The 16,469-nt window shown below is 54.3% G+C and overlaps 1 protein-coding gene across 4 annotated transcripts in view; it reads left to right on the forward strand.

The window, feature by feature from the left end:
- Positions 1-16,469, forward strand: part of SLC12A3 (solute carrier family 12 member 3) — a 32,485-nt gene that overhangs the window by 13,776 nt on the left and 2,240 nt on the right. For 2 of the 4 annotated variants that reach the window (XM_087827225.1, XM_016221000.2), the window contains exons 14-25: positions 491-646; positions 1,296-1,395; positions 2,087-2,198; positions 2,421-2,561; positions 3,356-3,462; positions 4,783-4,865; positions 5,906-5,983; positions 6,505-6,606; positions 7,557-7,668; positions 9,508-9,594; positions 12,329-12,464; positions 13,827-13,894. In XM_087827225.1, coding sequence (XP_087683351.1) covers positions 491-646; positions 1,296-1,395; positions 2,087-2,198; positions 2,421-2,561; positions 3,356-3,462; positions 4,783-4,865; positions 5,906-5,983; positions 6,505-6,606; positions 7,557-7,668; positions 9,508-9,594; positions 12,329-12,464; positions 13,827-13,894 — 1,282 coding nt within the window. Of the gene's footprint in view, positions 1-490; positions 647-1,295; positions 1,396-2,086; positions 2,199-2,420; positions 2,562-3,355; positions 3,463-4,782; positions 4,866-5,905; positions 5,984-6,502; positions 6,607-7,556; positions 7,669-9,507; positions 9,595-12,328; positions 12,465-13,826; positions 13,895-16,469 lie in introns of all 4 variants that reach the window. The other 2 variants (XM_087827226.1, XM_016221001.2) reach the window with 1 other exon arrangement.

A 16,469-nucleotide genomic window follows, 5' to 3' on the forward strand; every position in this document is an offset into this window, starting at 1 on the left:
AGAGGAAGAGAATTGCCCAAAGTCACAGGCAGGGTGCCAGCAGGCTGAACACTGCACAACTCTAGGGGGCACCACTCAGACGTCATAGATTTGTATGTTTATTATGAAAATTTACTGATGGATGGCAGTAAAGAGTCTTGAGGAAGACTCTCTAATTAGCCCCAAATTGCTGGTGGGCTGGACACAGGCCCTGGCGCAGCCTGCCGTGTGGCTCTGCACCAGCCGCGGGAGCCGGGCTAATGCTGCCGCTGGACGCCTCGGAGCCGAATTTGGCTGGATCTGGGCGCCTCCTCCTCAGTGTAGCCTGTCGCCATGGCAGAATTCTGGCAAGACAGGCGTGTGGGCCTCCTGGAGCCTGCAGGCCCAGCCCCAGGAGGCAGGGTGGGTGGGCGGGCACAGGCTGGGACCCCGGCTCTGGGCACTGTTGGCATTGCCACCCAGGCCCTGGCCAGAGGGCTGAGCGCGCCCACTGACCCCTGTCCCAATCCAGGCTGGAGACCCTCCTTCCGATACTACAGCAAGTGGGCGGCGCTGTTTGGGGCGGTCATCTCTGTGGTCATCATGTTCCTTCTCACCTGGTGGGCGGCCCTCATCGCCATCGGGGTGGTCCTCTTCCTCCTGCTCTACGTGATCTACAAGAAGCCAGGTGAAGGCAATCAGCTGCTGAGGGCCTAGGTGTCCCCTCCTTCCCCCGAGGCTGCCAAGCAGGCTGTCCTGCTCTCGAGCCCAGCTAAAGGGCCTGCATCCGGCCCTGGGCTCCCCATGGTGGGAGGGGCTATGGGAATGTTCTCACTCAGAGCCAACACCTCCACTTCTAGACCCTCCCCCGGGCGCCCAGATCCGCCCTTCTGAGAGTGGCCAGCCCCCTGGTGTACACACCTAGGCTGAGGGGCGACCAAGGGCTGGCTGATTGTAAGGCAGGGACAAAGCATGACACATACACAGGGGTGTCTACATGCACACAGGCAAGGATGCTGGGGTGATGCGATCTGGGGGGGTTTCAGAACTCCAGGGAAACCTAGAATTCTACATTTGAACTTGGCCTTCCAGGTCATGGCAAAGGTCTGTTTGTCAAGGGAGGGGAATATTCTGTAGAGTTGAATACCTCGATGTGTAGCTTTTAAAGATGTAGCCATATGGTACGTGCAAACGTTAAGAACAGACGTGGAGGCTGTGCCCCCACCAGGCGGCCCTGCTCCAGTGGGTGCTCCGTGTGTAAGGAATGCCACCACTCCCTTCCTCTGCATGCGTGCTTTCTCCCCATGGTCTCTAATCTTGTGCTCCCCGCTCCCCAGAGGTGAACTGGGGCTCCTCGGTCCAGGCCGGCTCCTACAACCTAGCCCTGAGCTACTCGGTGGGCCTCAACGAGGTGGAGGAACACATCAAAAACTACCGGTGAGCATGGCCTCTGGCCTCCTGGGACCCAGGGCCACCATGGCCTGCTCCGGGAGGCTCCAAGACCTGCCACTTGATGTGGGCAGCCCCTGCCAGACAGGGTGCAGAGGTAGAGGAGCACCACCTGTCTGTCGGGGGACCCCGGTTGACATTTCCAACCAAGAGGACCAAGCAGGTGGAATGGTTAAGTAACTGGCCCCAGGTCACACAGCTGAGTGGCCAATTTTGGCTGGCTCTTACTGAGTCTGGTAGTGGCCCTTGACCACGATCCTTGGCTGCCTCTTGACTCAGAGGTTGTCACCCACCCAGATGACACAGTGAGCTCGTAAGTGATGGGCCTCCCTCCTCAGTCTTTATTCTTCCCATCACCATGCAGGACTAGGCAGGAGCACCAGGTGGAGTAGTAAAAAGGGTGATTTGCCCAAGTGGAGCATTTGGTGGCCTCAGGAGGAAGGACAAAGGAGACACAGTGTGGTGGCCACCACAAGATCTGGAAGGGCCCCGAAAGTCACCCTTGAGTCATAGACAGGAAGATGAGGTCCAAAGTGTGTAGGAACCTGCTGGAGGCCACACGGTGGTTCTAAGAAGGGAGACCAGGAGGTGGTGGAAATCCTGGGTGTCTGCTTTGGCATCCAGACCCCCTGTGGGCTTTGTCCCGATGGCTCATGCCCTTTTCCCTTCCCCTCCTCAGTCCCCAGTGCCTGGTGCTCACAGGGCCCCCCAACTTCCGTCCGGCCCTGGTGGACTTTGTGGGCACCTTCACCCGGAACCTCAGCCTGATGATCTGCGGCCACGTGCTCATAGTGAGTGCCCCCTGGAGGTGAGGTGGGGCAGCACTCCCTCGGGGGCCTGGGGCCAGATGTCCACCCACAGGGACATCACCCACCCCCCTCTTTCCCTCCCCTATGTCTGGAAACTGGGTGCTGCGGAGTCCGGGGGGGGGGGGGCAGCTTCCAGGGCAGGAGAGGGGCTGAGTTTCAGGCCAGAGGGCAAAGGCAGCTCCTAATGTCACCTGTGCCTCCCAGGGACCCCGCAAGCAGAGGATGCCTGAGCTCCGGGCCATTGCCAACGGGCACACCAAGTGGCTGAACAAGAGGAAGATCAAGGCCTTCTACTCAGATGTCATTGCCGAGGACCTCCGCAGTGGGGTCCAGGTTCTCATGCAGGTGTGCGGGTCTGGGGCTCCCCAGCTGGTTTTATTACTTGGCATGACAACCTGGAAGGCAGGACATCCTCAGGGCTGGTTGAAGTCCCTTTTGCTGCAACAGGAGCCCCACCTTCCTTGCCTCCCTAGATATGCTGCTTCGGGGCCCTTCTCCGAGCACACAGGACACTTGGAAGCTTGTGCAGGTGGTGGGACCGTGGGCTCATCTTGTTTTTGTTGTTTTTTTAAAGATATAATTTACCAATAGCAAAGTGAAAAAAATGTTACATGTATATTTTGATAAATGTTTAAATATTCCTCAAAATTGAAAAAAGAGCATGCAGGGTGTCCTTTTGGGGTTATAAAAATATTTGGGGGGTAGAGAGAGGTGATGGTTGCACAACATTGTGATTGTACCGAATGCCACCGAATTATACACTTTAAAACGGTGAATTTCACCTCAAAGTATTAAATAATATTTTAAACACTGAAATAAGAAGAGAGAACTATCAAAGATGTATGGATTGGATGACCCAGGAATACTCCAACTTGACATCCAAGTTCAAGTCCCTCGTTATGAGAAATAATTCGAGAGAGAAATAGGAGCTGGGATAATCCAGAACAAAAGGGACAGGCCACAGGGGATGGCTTTGGCTGTAGCTTTGCCTTTCTCACAGGTGTGTCCAGGCAGACGGGACCCTGGACAGGGGGGTGTATTTCCTGGGTCCTCTCCACATGATGGAGAGCCCCACCCTAGTCACAGAACAGGCCCCGGGCCTGTGAGCCTGATTCCTCACCTCATTCCACTCCCCATAGGCCGCAGGTCTCGGGCGAATGAAGCCCAACATCCTGGTGATCGGGTTCAAGAAGAACTGGCAGTCGGCTCACCCGGCCACGGTGGAGGACTACATCGGCATCCTGCAGTGAGTGAGGGCACGAGGGAGGCAAGCGTGGGGTCTGCTGATTTGGGCCTCTAGGGTTTCTGGGCCTTGGGAAGTGGAGGGGAAGCAGTGGTGACGGAGGGCTCGGAGTCGCTGGATCAGAGCTGAGAAAGGGATCAAGCAGGTAACACAAAGAGCAAAGTTGCCCAGGTGTGGGACTACAGGGAGCAGTGGGGACTGTGGCAAACTAGAGATAGCTACCTGGCTCCAACCAATTGTGTCCAGGAGGAAATGTGGGCCAGTGTTGCCAGATCTAGTTTTACAGAGAAGTTGAAACTATGGGTGTTTAGGTGAAAATCTTGTGCCCTCCTGTGGGCTGCAGAGTAGCTGCAGATAGCCAGCCCAAGGAGCATGAAATCGTCCCTCTGAGCAAGAAGTGAAACCAGGCCTCTGCAGAGGTGACAAGCATGGGGAATGGGACTGGGGTAAACTCCCTGGGGTTAACTCCAAACCCTTTCTCATTTAGCTCTAGCTGTGCAAAGTCTGGAAAATGCACATCTAAGTTGCTTTTCTGCATTGATGTGGTACCGAGAGGCAGTGTGCAGTACTGGGCAGGCTGAGTGTTGGGGACCTGGGGCCTGCTTCCAGGTCTGCTGAGAACCAGCTGTATGGCTCTGAGTGGTGCCTCTCAGCTGCCTCTATCAGAGTTATAGCAAGAGGTGGTGGGACACCTGCTCTCTGCTCCCCCAGCTCCAGCATTCCAGGACTCCAACACCTGAAATGTCCCTGTCCCAGAGATATTAAATCAAGGGAGTCCAGAGAGGGTGACACTTAGCCTGTTATATCAGCGCTAATGGTGGACTCTCAGGCCAGTAAATATACTCTGATATACCTTCCATATAGACAACCTACTGCTCCCTTCACCAACGAAGCTGGTCTTGTGCACACACCTGCCCTTGGGTAGGATTTACAGCCTCAGCTATTGAACTCTAACCCCAGTGGCCACTTCTTTAGTGTGTGACCATGGGCAAGTTACTCCCCAGAACTTGACTTTCATGTCTGTAAAATGGGGTAATAATTCCCATCCCCACCTGTTGGCATTATTCAAATGTACCAGGAAGACAGGGCCTGGCTTGAAGACTGGTCTGACTCAGTTTCCCCCTGAGTGTGGGGTCCACAGAATCCACAGTGCATAAATTGCAGAGCTAGAGGGTCCTGTTCTGCCTGCACACTTCACAGATGGGGAGACTGAGGCCCAGAGAAAGGGGATGGTGAGAGGCAGGGCCAGCTTTAGACATCTGGTCTCCTGGGGGCCAGGGGCTGGGGCTGAGAAGAGCCTGACCCCACCTCCTCTCTTTCCAGTGACGCCTTTGATTTTAACTACGGAGTATGTGTCATGAGGATGCGTGAGGGGCTCAACATCTCGGAGGTGATGCAAGCACACAGTGAGTGCACGCCCCACCTGCTCGGCACCCCTGTCAAAAACCGGGATAGGATCCCAGAAAGTTCTAGACCAATTTTTTTTTAAGTGATAGAGGGAAGAGGGGGAAATGAGTAAGGAATAAAGGTCACGGACTCCTAGAAAGTCAGCTTTTGATGGTCCCTTAGAGCCCACCAGGTTTCCAAATGGAGAAACTGAGGCCCAGAAAGGGGAAGTGATCAGTTCAAGGTCACGCTTCCAGGTAGGGACAGATCAGAACTCAGAGCTCCCAGAGTCACAGTCAGCACTTTTGTACCCAGATGCACTAACGAGGACCTCATAGAGGGGCAAAAGGGAAAGAGGGGAGAGGAATGCCCGCATAAAAACACTGGACTAGGAAAGCACACAGGAGGGCCATGAAAACGGGACGTTTTGGTCTCCAAGACCGTCACCGGGGCACCGGGTAGGGATGGATGTGTTTAGCATTTAAAGTCACGTATGAATACGCAGACTCTGAATTAATGTGCAATAAATGACGTTTATGAAGACAAGGAGGGGAGGTGCTAGGGGGCCCGAAAGGCGTGGACGCTGATTCCCGCAGGCAGGGCCTGGGTCTTGTCGCTGAGGCCGAGGCGTGCCCGGCGCAGGGCAGCTTGGGCGCAGAGGGAGCAAAACTAAGTCTGCCCTTGGGGAGCTGACGTTCTGGTGGGAAACGCAGTGGACCCATGAGTCGCTTCAGACAGTATCACCAACGCAGGGCCCAGGTCAAAAAGCCCCTCTGAGCAGGAGGCCTTGTGCTGAGAAGGGGGCACTGGGGAAAGTCGCTCCTGGTTCCGGGACACCAGCCGCAAGGAGCGTGGTGAATGAGGGTGGCCTGTTTGAGAGACAGAAGGAAGCGGGCGGGGCTGGAGCTGGAAGAGCAGGTCCGAGGGAGGCGGGGCCAGATCAGTGGAAGGTGAGGTGTTGGGACTTTCTTCCTCCGTAAGGGGGAGCCCAGAAGAGGAGGAACTGGAAGTGCCCAGGTGAGGACAGGCTGGGGACACAGCTGTTGTCCTTCTCTTGCAGTTAACCCTGTGTTTGATCCAGCGGAGGATGGCAAAGAAGCCAGCGCCAGCAGGGCCAGGCCATCTGTCTCTGGCACACGTCAGTCCCCACCCCACTCAGGGTTCGGGACACTCTCACCCTGTGTGGCAACTAGTGGGGGCCACATGGGAGCTTGGTCAAGGGCAGGAGGGACCTGAGACCTCTGGGGTCGGTTAACGGTGGGGGTGGGGGGGTGGCTTGGGCAGTATTAAAGACCACAGACCTGTGGGGGGAATTTGGGGTCTGGGCATTGTGGGAACCCACCCAGCGGGCTCTGAGCCCATGTCCCACCCCCTCCAAGGCTCTCTGGCCATGCTCAAATGTTCGGGGAGGGGCAGGGCTTCCTTCAGTCTTTTTCCCCCTGCTCTGGGAGGCAGGGGAACCCATAGTGCAGGAGCTGGGGCATCCTGTGGGCATTTGTGAGGGGCAAACCCGAATCTTGGAGTCAGAGGGGCCACTGGTGGCGCTCTGGGCCACTACCCCACTCCCCAGGCATGCCCTCAACAGCTAGCTGTTTGCAGGCAGACCAGGGCATTTGAATGTGCACTGCTCCTTGGTGACCTGCCCCTCTGGCCCTGCAGTGGACCCTGAGGCCCTGGTGCGGGAGGAGCAGGCCAGCACCATCTTCCAGTCCGAGCAGGGCAAGAAGACCATTGACATCTACTGGCTATTCGACGATGGAGGTCAGTGCTCCTTGAGCACTTGCTTTCCCCTTGGCCCTTCCCTCCATGACCCTCTGTCTCTTGGCATGCCCTTCCTGGCTGCTCTTGACAAGGTCTCTGGTGGCACCTCAGAGCCCTGCAGAGGGGGACGGGGCCCCTGGATTCCCCACTGGGCTTGGAGGAGCCTAGTTGGGCCCCTCTCTTGGCCTCCAGTTTTTCAGCTGTCAAATGGGAACTTATGGGGAGGAGCTGATGTCAACATGAGATGGCACCTTCAGCCTCGATGGGCCTCAGGGGTCGCAGCACATGACATAAATGGGGAAGATGGGCTGGTGCCCAGGAAAGCTTAAGAATACTCTTTACTTCCCAGTGAAATATACTCTTTCCCATTTTTCTTAAAAAGCATGGCTCAGCTTTCTTGTTCCAATCTCCGATAGAGTCTAGATAGAGAAATGGTTCTGCCCCAGCAGAGTATATCTGTGAGCTATAGCTACTGTGTCATAGTGCTTCACACTCTGTTTTATGTGGGTTTACCTAATGCAACTCCCAGGGAGGAACTATTATTAATTCCCTTTGCAAATAAGGAAACTGATGCACAGAGTGGTGAAATAATTTGTCCAAGGTTACATAGGCATAAGTGACAGCTGGTCCTTGCCTTGTGTGGGGAGATGACAGGGAGAGATGAAGGCTCCCACCCACTGGTCAAATTTTCAATCTTCAAGAAATGCCAGAGATCCTGATTTTCATGTGAAATCCCCCAGTTATTAAATGCCAGCTCACTTATTTAAAACCATGATGCAGGCCAAATAAACCTGAGCCCACAGAGCCCTGTCTGCCACACTGGGTTAGTCTGGCATATCCATTACACAGATGGGTAAACTGAGGTCCAGAGAGAGAAAGGGGTGAGAACCCAGAGAGTGCTCCACCTTGAGAGGATTTTCCTCTTGATTCCTGGGGCCCCTCCTTGCCAGGCCTCACCCTCCTACTCCCCTACCTCCTTGGCCGCAAGAAGAGATGGAGCAAATGCAAGATCCGAGTGTTCGTGGGCGGCCAGATCAACAGGATGGACCAGGAGAGGAAGGCGTAAGTGGGGAGCGGGCCATGTCCCCCTTTGGTAAGATGCAGACGCCCCAGGCCCAGCCACAACAGGGAGGGTGTTACATTTTATTTTTTTATTATTATTATTATTTTTAATATATTTTTATTGATTTCAGAGACAGGAAGGGGGAGAGAGAGAGAGGGAGAGAGAGAGGAAGAGAGGTGGCAGGGGTCGGGCAGGTGGCACATGTGTGCCTATAATTGGGCAATTGTTGCTTTGGAGCAAGGTCCAGTGAGGTTGAAAGTGGTAGGATGGGGGACCCCTTGGCCTGTGCCACCCTAGGCCTATGGCAGGACCATATCCCCACGCCCCCATGTCCCAGTCTGCCTGAGTGAGGGACGGCCCAGCAGTCCCATCTGGCCGTCCTTGTCTCCATGAGAGCTTCCCCGCCGGAGCCCCTTCTTGGCAGTGCCCAGGAAGGGACGCTTGGGAAAAGCGGCAGCTGCCTTCTCCGTGACCTGCGCACGGCCAATCAGCGTCAGCCTCCTGCTCCAGCGGGTTTAGTTTGGCTCAAGGCCATGGCACATGGGGCCACAGGTTGTTCTTCACATGATGGTGTGAAAGCTCCTCCACTTCTTAACTGTCTCCACTCACCGCGTCCTCTGCCCTCCCTGTGACCCCAAGGCCAGAGCCATGCCTCCTGCCAGGCCCTGCCAACCCCTGCCATCTTCCCACAGCCCTGCTTTCCTAATTTCATTCCCAAGTTCAGGGATCAGCAATGGCTTGACTGCCGGGCCCCAGCCTGGACCTTTCCTTCCCATAGCCCTCCACTGCTCCAGGTCAGCCCCCTGTACCCCATACCTTCGCTCGTTTGGACTCCCGTCCTGGGGTGCTTCCTTCCCTTCATCTAGAACTGGGGTATCTCCAAAGCCATTACCCAGGGACTCTGACACAACGGGGCTAGGACCAAGGCAGGTGTATTGTTTACAGGCTCCTTGGGTGATTCCAGTGCGAACACCCCTCTCCCATACCCTTTGGCATGTAATAGTCTCACCCACCATGCACTATCCAGCCAGATTGTCACCCCTGTGAAGCCTTCCCTGGTTGCTTCAAACCACAGTTGGCATCTCCTCCCCTATTGGACGCAAAGTCAGCTCCATCTGGCTTGCTACTCTTGGTTCAGTACTTAGTTCATGTGTGTTATCTTTGTTTCCCCAGCCACCCTGTAATGTCCTGTAGTTCACTTTCCCACTCCTTAGACCCTTGTTTCTCAAACTGTGATCCGTGGACCAGAAGCATCGCATCACCTGGGAGCTTGTCAGAAATGCAGAATCCCAGGCTCCCCCCCCGCCCCCCAGAGCAGCTCACTCAGAATCTGTACTATAACAAGACCAGATGTGTAGACATTAAAATGTGAGGTATATGCCTGGTGGGTGTGGCTCAGCGGTTGAGCAGCGACCTAGGATCCAGGAGATCGAGGTTCGATTCCTGGTCAGGGCACATGCCCGGGTTGCAGTCTCCATCCCCAGTCGGGGGCGTGCAGGAAGCAGCCAATCAATGACTCTCATCATTGATGTTTCTATCTCTCTCCCCTTCTTCTTTCCTCTCTCTGAAATCAATAAAGACATATTTAAAGGAAAAAAAAGTGAGGTGTACCAGCCCGGAGCTGGTCACCAGGAACTGGTCAGTTACTTTTCCATGTCAGCTGTCATCAGCTGACCTGTCTTATCAGAATTCATTTACCATCTGCCCCCTCCAAGGTTAGAATGTAAACTCCATGAGGGCAGGATTTCTTTTGCTTACTCACTGCTATATCCTCAGCGGACAAACGATAAAAATTCATGGAATGAGTAGACGCATTTAAAAATCTCTCCATCTTCCAGGATCATTTCTCTGCTGAGCAAATTCCGACTGGGATTCCACGAAGTTCACATCCTTCCCGACATCAACCAGAAGCCACGGGCTGAGCAGTGAGTTCTCTGTAGTGGGGTCCCAGGCAGGAGGGCCAGTTTGTGCTCTGCACACCCCTCTGCCCATCGCCCCTTTCTCTCCAGTGAGCCAAGAGCAGGGGCACTGTCCTTCTGCCCCACCTAGACCGGGCTCCTGGAAAGAAAGAGGAAGGATGGAGTTCGCAGCTGTTTATCTTCTGTCTTCGGGTTTGTGCTCCTTCCTTGGCATATCAGAGCTCTGCTCTTTGACAGAAGTTGACATTGATGCTTTTCTTAGAGCAAGTGTTTTTTAAGCTCCTACTGGTGCAGATCACGGCTGTTCTGCCACTTGAGCAGAAGCCAGAGTTTCAAACACAAAGGACCCCCACCCACAGACTCGGGGACTGAGGGTGTCTCTGGCTACATACTTCACGAGCCCAGGGGTCTGGACTATTCGTAAAAGGCTGATTTTACCTTCACAGGTGACTAGTTTTTAAAATTTTCTCCAACTCCCACCCCCAAGATCCTGAGTCAGTAGGTCTGGGGTAGGGCCGAGAACCTGCATTTCTAGCACATTCTTGGTGCTGGTCCAGGCACCCCACTTTGAGAACCACTCTCTTATCAACAATCCACGTAAAGTACTTCACACAGTGCCCAGCCTAGAGTCAGTGTTCAGTAAACGCTGGATTTGTGGCTCTCGCCTACTCTTGGGACTTCTGAGCCCTGCATGTTGACCTTTCTGTGCACTCAAACTGCCCCCTTCTCCAGGTGTTGCCTAACTTTTAAGTTCCTAAAAATGGAATGTGACTGGCCCGGCTTATCCCTTCCTGCCAGGCCGAGGTAGACGTTACTGGCCATTTTCTGGCTACCTTTGGTCTAACTGGCCTTGGCCGGACGTGGCAGGGTCAAGTGCTTCAAAACATGGCTGGAGGGCAGCCCCTTCTGCAGGGACTGCTGCAGAGGCACGTCCCTGTCCCACTGGAGAGAAAGGAACTTGCGAAGGCCCCGAGGCAGGAGCAGGCAGCTGCAGCCAGTGGGGAAATGTTGAATAATCTGGGCAAAAATCCCCCTCCCCCCATGCAATAGCAAGTGCTCAGGCTTTGAGCAAACCCTGGTGTGAACTGTACGCAGCGAGGCTCAATTGTGGAGTCAGAAGGGATCATGTCCTTTCATAGTCTCAATTTCATATTCTTAAACTCAATTTCATATTCTTAAACTAAGACATTTACGATAGGATTTGCTTCATGTAAATCAATGTACTTGAGGTTTTGCAAGGCTTTATCTCCCCAGTGAAATAAGGTCCATCCTGATATTTTAGCCTTTACTTCTCCCTTCTCTCTCCCGTTACCCTCGGAGAGGGGAGGAAATCAGTTGGGAAGAAAGAAACTATTTAATGGTGATGGATATATTGACTCCTACCATTTGGCCTGTGCTTGGAGCACAGGGCTGTGCTTGGAGCTGAGGAATTTGCAGCCCTGCCCTCCAGGGGTTAGCCCAGCTCAGTGCAGGTTGATACAAGAGGTATCAGAATGCTGCAGAGGCAGACCAGGATGCAGAAGGGCACAGGGTCGCCCCCGTGGGGGGGCCAAGCTTTGAGGAAGGTTATGAACAGAGAGAGGGGGGAGACCTTCCCAGAGGGGAGGGCAGCGAGAGCAAACATGCAGACCCCATCCAGCATCCCTGCTCTTTAAAATCCCTCTGCCCCTGGGTCTGCCTCCACCTCCTGGACTGTTTCTCCCCTTCCTTGCATTGCCCAACTTCTCCAAAGAGATGGCACACACACCCCTTCCTCCCCACTGATCCACTGAGCTCACTCTCACAGCGTCATTGGTGACCTCGCATTGCCAGGTCCACAGAACCCCTCTGAGCTCATCTTTCTCTGTCTCTCAGCTGCATTTGACCGTGATCCTTCTTGAAACAGTTCTTGTGGCTCCCAAGACACCACCCTCTACTGGCTCCCTCCTACTTTGTGGTCTTTCAGCTTCCTCTGCTGCTTCTTCTTTACCTGAGTGACACTTGTTGGCATCCTTGGGGTTAGGCCCTGGGCCTTCTTCTCTTCTCTCTCTCGCCAGGTGAGTGCATCCATCCACATGGTTGCACGTGGCTTCGTCTGAATGCCAACCAGTCTGAGTTTCTATCTTCAATGACAGAAGTCAGATCACACAGAACACCCTCCAACAGCTTCCTGTCTCACTCAGGGCAGCTAACAAAGGCCTGCCGACCTGTCTACCTCGCCCTGCCCCCTTGCAGCTCCTCTGCTGCTCCTCAAGCAGACCAGGCTCACTTCTGTGCAGGGCCTTTGCACCTTCCCTTGTTTGCTGCAGCGTCCCTGCCCTGAGCAGGGCTGGCTTCGGAAGGACAGGCATCCTTGCGGTCCAGAGGCGTCCCCCGCCTCTGTGAGCCCCAGCCCGGTACACGGTTTGTGCCTTCACAAAACTGTTGGTCTTATTTACCGCCTGGTAGGGCATGAGATCTGTGAGCACAAGGGACATCGAGTTTGTTCGCTGTTGTGTGGCACCAAGCCTGGCACAGAATACTGCTCAGTAAATACCTGGGAATGGTCGGGGGGGAGGGGGGAGGTCCCGGGTCAGTTGTCACGGACAAATCATGGAAGTACAATTGGTGTGGAGTTCAACATGGAAGCTGCTTTTATGTCAACGGCAGTGTCGGAACAGGGTTCAGCCTAAAAAGTGTGTCCTGTGGCAGCCCCCAAGGGCCTGGTTTTCCTGGAAACTGGGCCATCTCACCTGGTCTCCCCTGCTCTCTCTGTCCCCAGCACCAAGCGGTTCGAGGACATGATTGCACCCTTCCGTCTGAATGATGGCTTCAAGGACGAGGCCACCGTCACCGAGATGAGGCGAGACTGCCCCTGGAAGATTTCAGATGAGGAGATTAACAAGAACAGAGTCAAGGTGCAGGAGGCAGAAGGGCCTTGCTGGTGGAGTGGGGGACAGCGCTCCCCTGGGTCAGGACCCTGTGCCCATCTTTCCTGGGCTTCCTTAATGCCCTTCCCTTTGGCTCCAGCCCTGCTCCCCTCCCCTTCACACCCAGCCTCTGAGGTATCCTCAAGCCACAATCACTCCTTGGCATGAGAGCCTGGTCCTCCTGCCCACTTTGAGTCACCCTGGCCATGCCAATGGCCTGCCCACAGCCCGTCTCCCTCTCTTCCCCTTTCCTCTTGCCTGGGGGACTCATGAGACAAGTGGGGAAGGCCAAGGGGAAATTTGTCCTGTGGGCCCACAGAGCTGCCTGACCTTCTCCCCTTAGCCTATAGATCCCTTCCCAGATGCAGCCAAAGCCGTGGCCACCCCCTCCCCAGACAGCACCTTGAGGACTTTAATAAGGGCTGAAGGAGCGTGGTGGCTGATTGGGGCAATTTTGAGGTTAGGAGGTCAGGGGATCACAGTTTGTCACCACTGGGGGTGGGATGGTTACTGCCACTTGGTGAGTAGAGGGCTGGGATGCTGCTGAACATGCTACAGCCCACAGGACAGTTCCCACAACGAAGAATTCTCCCTCCCAAATGTCAGCAGTGTGAGGTCTGGAAGCCCTCATCTAGGTTAATTCACTTCCCCCGGCTTTCCATTCTCCCAGACGGGTGTCCATCCGCTACCAGATCCCAAGTGCCAATCATTTGTGAATAGTTTGGAGATAGGCATTGGGGTAGGAGAGAGTATCCCCCACAACCCAGCCCCATACAAACTATGGGGATTCCCTGGCCCATCAGCCTGGAGGCCCTGGCCCAGAGGGCACACAGCTCCCAGCTCCTTGGGTAAAGCTGAATAAAGCAGAGTGTCCAAACTGGGCTCTTGCTGATCCTGTATGGAGCATGGTCCCATCCCTGCTCCAGTCCACCTTAGCAAGTGCCTTCCGCATTCAAGGCCTGCTGCTCATGGGCTATGTCAATGCACCTTCCCCCAACTCCCATGGGGTGGGTATCATACCCATTTCCCAGATGAAGACAGTGGAGCTCAGGGAGCCAGCAGGCCTTGCTCGGTTCTCTATTCTGAAGTATCAGCTCTCCCAACGCCATGTAAGGTGCCCCCTGCCCCCCTTGCTGGTTGTGGTAATAAGATCAGGCAGGAAAAACTCCGGAGGGCTTCTCAGAGACTCAGCTACTATGAGGGTCCACTTCCTCAGAGGCAGGAGGATCAATACTAATTTAGGGGAACAAGGCATGCATCCTGTCCAGAATGTTAAAAGAGGCCCCTGGGCATGGTGGGGACCGCTCCTTAGGATGTGGGAAGTGACCGCATGGCTTTTTCTCGCCCCAGTCCCTACGGCAGGTGAGGCTGAATGAAATCCTGCTGGATTACTCCAGAGACGCTGCTCTTGTGGTCATGTAAGTAGGAGGAGGAGCCTGGTGCAGAGGCGACGGGTGTCGGCTTTGGAAGGGTGGCCACTGCTGGGGACCTGAGCCTTCTGAGGGCCCATGTCTGTCCTATGGTCTCACCCTTAAACAAAAGTCCTAACTTCCAGGGCTGGAAATCTTTTTAAAAGAAAGGGTATATTGGGCCATTGCCAGCAAAACAAAAAAGGAAAGAGGGAAAGAGGGAAGGGAGGGAGGGAGGGAGGGAGGGAGGGAGGAAGGAAGGAAGGAAGGAAGGAAGGAAGGAAGGAAGGAAGGAAGGAAGGAAGGAAGGAAGGAAGGAAGGAAGGAAGGAAGGAAGGAAGGAAGGAAGGAAGGGAGGGAGACCAGGTCCTGGAGCAGGGAGTCTTAAACCCCCAGGGCTGTGCCTGGTGGAAAAGCCACCATGTCCGGGTCCTGGCGTTGTTGGGCGTTCTACACGTCAAGTAGAGGGGACAGAGAGATCTAAGTTGTTTTGAAAGAATTCTGAAGTGGGGCTGAGTCCTTAGGAAGACGCTGGTTGAACGTGTGCAGCAGATTGGAAAGTTCACATGTAAGTAAGCAGAGGCCCCTGGGCTTCAGTGGCGCCTGGCGGCTCCCTCTTTTAGATAATCGCCTGGTAGCTCCTTTTAGATAATTGTGGAAATAGCCACCTGGCAGTTAGGCCAATACACACTCAGGGTGTGAGCAGCCTTTTGTTGGTTTTGCTCTGCAGTTGCTAACTGATTAACCCCTTCTGGTCTCTTCCCTCCACCCTCTGGCCTGCTGTAATTTAATTTAGGACAGCTCAGAATTGTCTCCTTGTCAGTGCCAGCTGGCCGAGCTTTAGAGCCTCACAGATCCCAGGCCTTGCTGATGCCCCTCACCACTGCTTTTCCCTTAGCTGTGCCTTTTCCTGCCAAACTCGGCTTGGCAAAGGGGACCCAGGTCATTCCAGAAGAAAATAGATTCCTGCTTGTTTGGGAATCACTCAGCCCTCTTTGGCCACCAGCCACCCCCAATTAATGTCAGTGCCAAGTCTGGGCAGCAGAAACAGAGGCCACCCCAGCCCACTGTTCAAGCTCCATGCAGGCCAGACTCTCAGGCTTCCAGTGATGTGCCACCTTCGTTGGGTACTGGCTAAGGCTGAGTAAGTGGAAGGTGACAGTGGCACAGAGAGGGTCTCATGGTGGCTCTACTCTCTTGGAGGCCAGGAGGAAACATGGTCAATGATGCCACCGGAGTCCCCTTCCCAGAGAGGCCCAGCTCAGAGGGAAGGAGGGCATTTGCCAAGGCAAATGCTGGCCTTTCTTGCATCTCCTGGGGGCTAACCACCTGGGAATTCCACAGGACAGCCTACGGAGCCTGTTTTTTCCTACCCTGAAACTAGTGTGAGGTGGTGGGACCGGCTTCATCCTGGGATGGCTCCCCAGCCTCTCCTCGGGGTGGTGCCTGTGTGTGCCACCTGGGGTGCGTGGGCATGCCATACCACCCCTCATGCGTGCCACCTCTGTTCAGAGAAGCAGGCTTGCACTTAGTCTCTGCAGTTAGCCCACTGTGTGGCCTTGGGCATGCAACTCTCCATCTCTGAGCCTCAGTTTCCCTGATTATAGAAAAGAGTTAAACTAACCAATTTCCTAGATTCTCTTTCACTCTAACACGTTATGGTACTAAGTTGATTTGCCACTAAAATGAGTCAGGCTTTCAGCAGGTGGGAGGTGACCACCTGCTGGCTCCTCTCCCCCTCCTAGTTTCTCCCTCAACCCCCAGGCCTCATAGGGAAAGCCAATCCCCTGCCCACCAGGCTTTGTGGGATTAGCCGATACAAACAACACAGCCCAGTCACCTTAGAGGAGCCGCCTGCACACAGCATCCCGGTCCCATGGTGGCAGCGTCAGCTGTTGCCCAAAGGGGCGGGCTGTTAGCTGTCGAGCCAACCCCCCTGGGAGGGCATGGAGCTGTATTTTTGCATCACTAATGTCCAAACATGACTGCCTGCCCTGTGCTTTCAGAAGTTCGCTCTAGGGGTCACATTCAGGGGACTGTGGAAAATGACAAATTCCTCCATTCCTTCCAGATCAGGGTCTGGAGCGGAGTCCAGAAACCCATATGGCCCAGAAATTCCAAGGAAACAAAAATCCCCCAAGCCTCAGTAAAATGACAAAATCACATTTTCCAGCATTTTGGAGTGCACGGGACCATTCTCTAGAGCAGGTTGGAGGCAGAATTTGGTTGTTTGCCTCCCACAAATCAGCAGTTTATCTGATTAAGGCTGCGTTTCAGTTCAGTTTAATCTGCGCAGCTGGTAAACCAGTCTGTAACCAGCCCAACCAGCTTTGCCCAGATCAACAACCTCATTTCTGGTCTAACTTTGGGGTCTAGACCCCTCTTTTTTCTATAAAGATGTCCTCCTCAAAGCCACATTGTAATAATCAACATTGCATTTTATAGATTGAGCCTGTCTGGCACTCAAGGTATTGGGCCTTCTTAATTTTCAAAAATCTCTGAAGTGGTTCTGTTTTAACGCCCTGCCACACACACACACACACACACACTTTGGAGGTGAGGGAATTGAGCCTCAGAGGAGAAG

The sequence above is a fragment of the Miniopterus natalensis genome, chromosome 18, assembly GCF_054644295.1.
Source record: "Miniopterus natalensis isolate mMinNat1 chromosome 18, mMinNat1.hap1, whole genome shotgun sequence".
Taxonomy (NCBI): Eukaryota; Metazoa; Chordata; class Mammalia; order Chiroptera; family Miniopteridae; genus Miniopterus; species Miniopterus natalensis.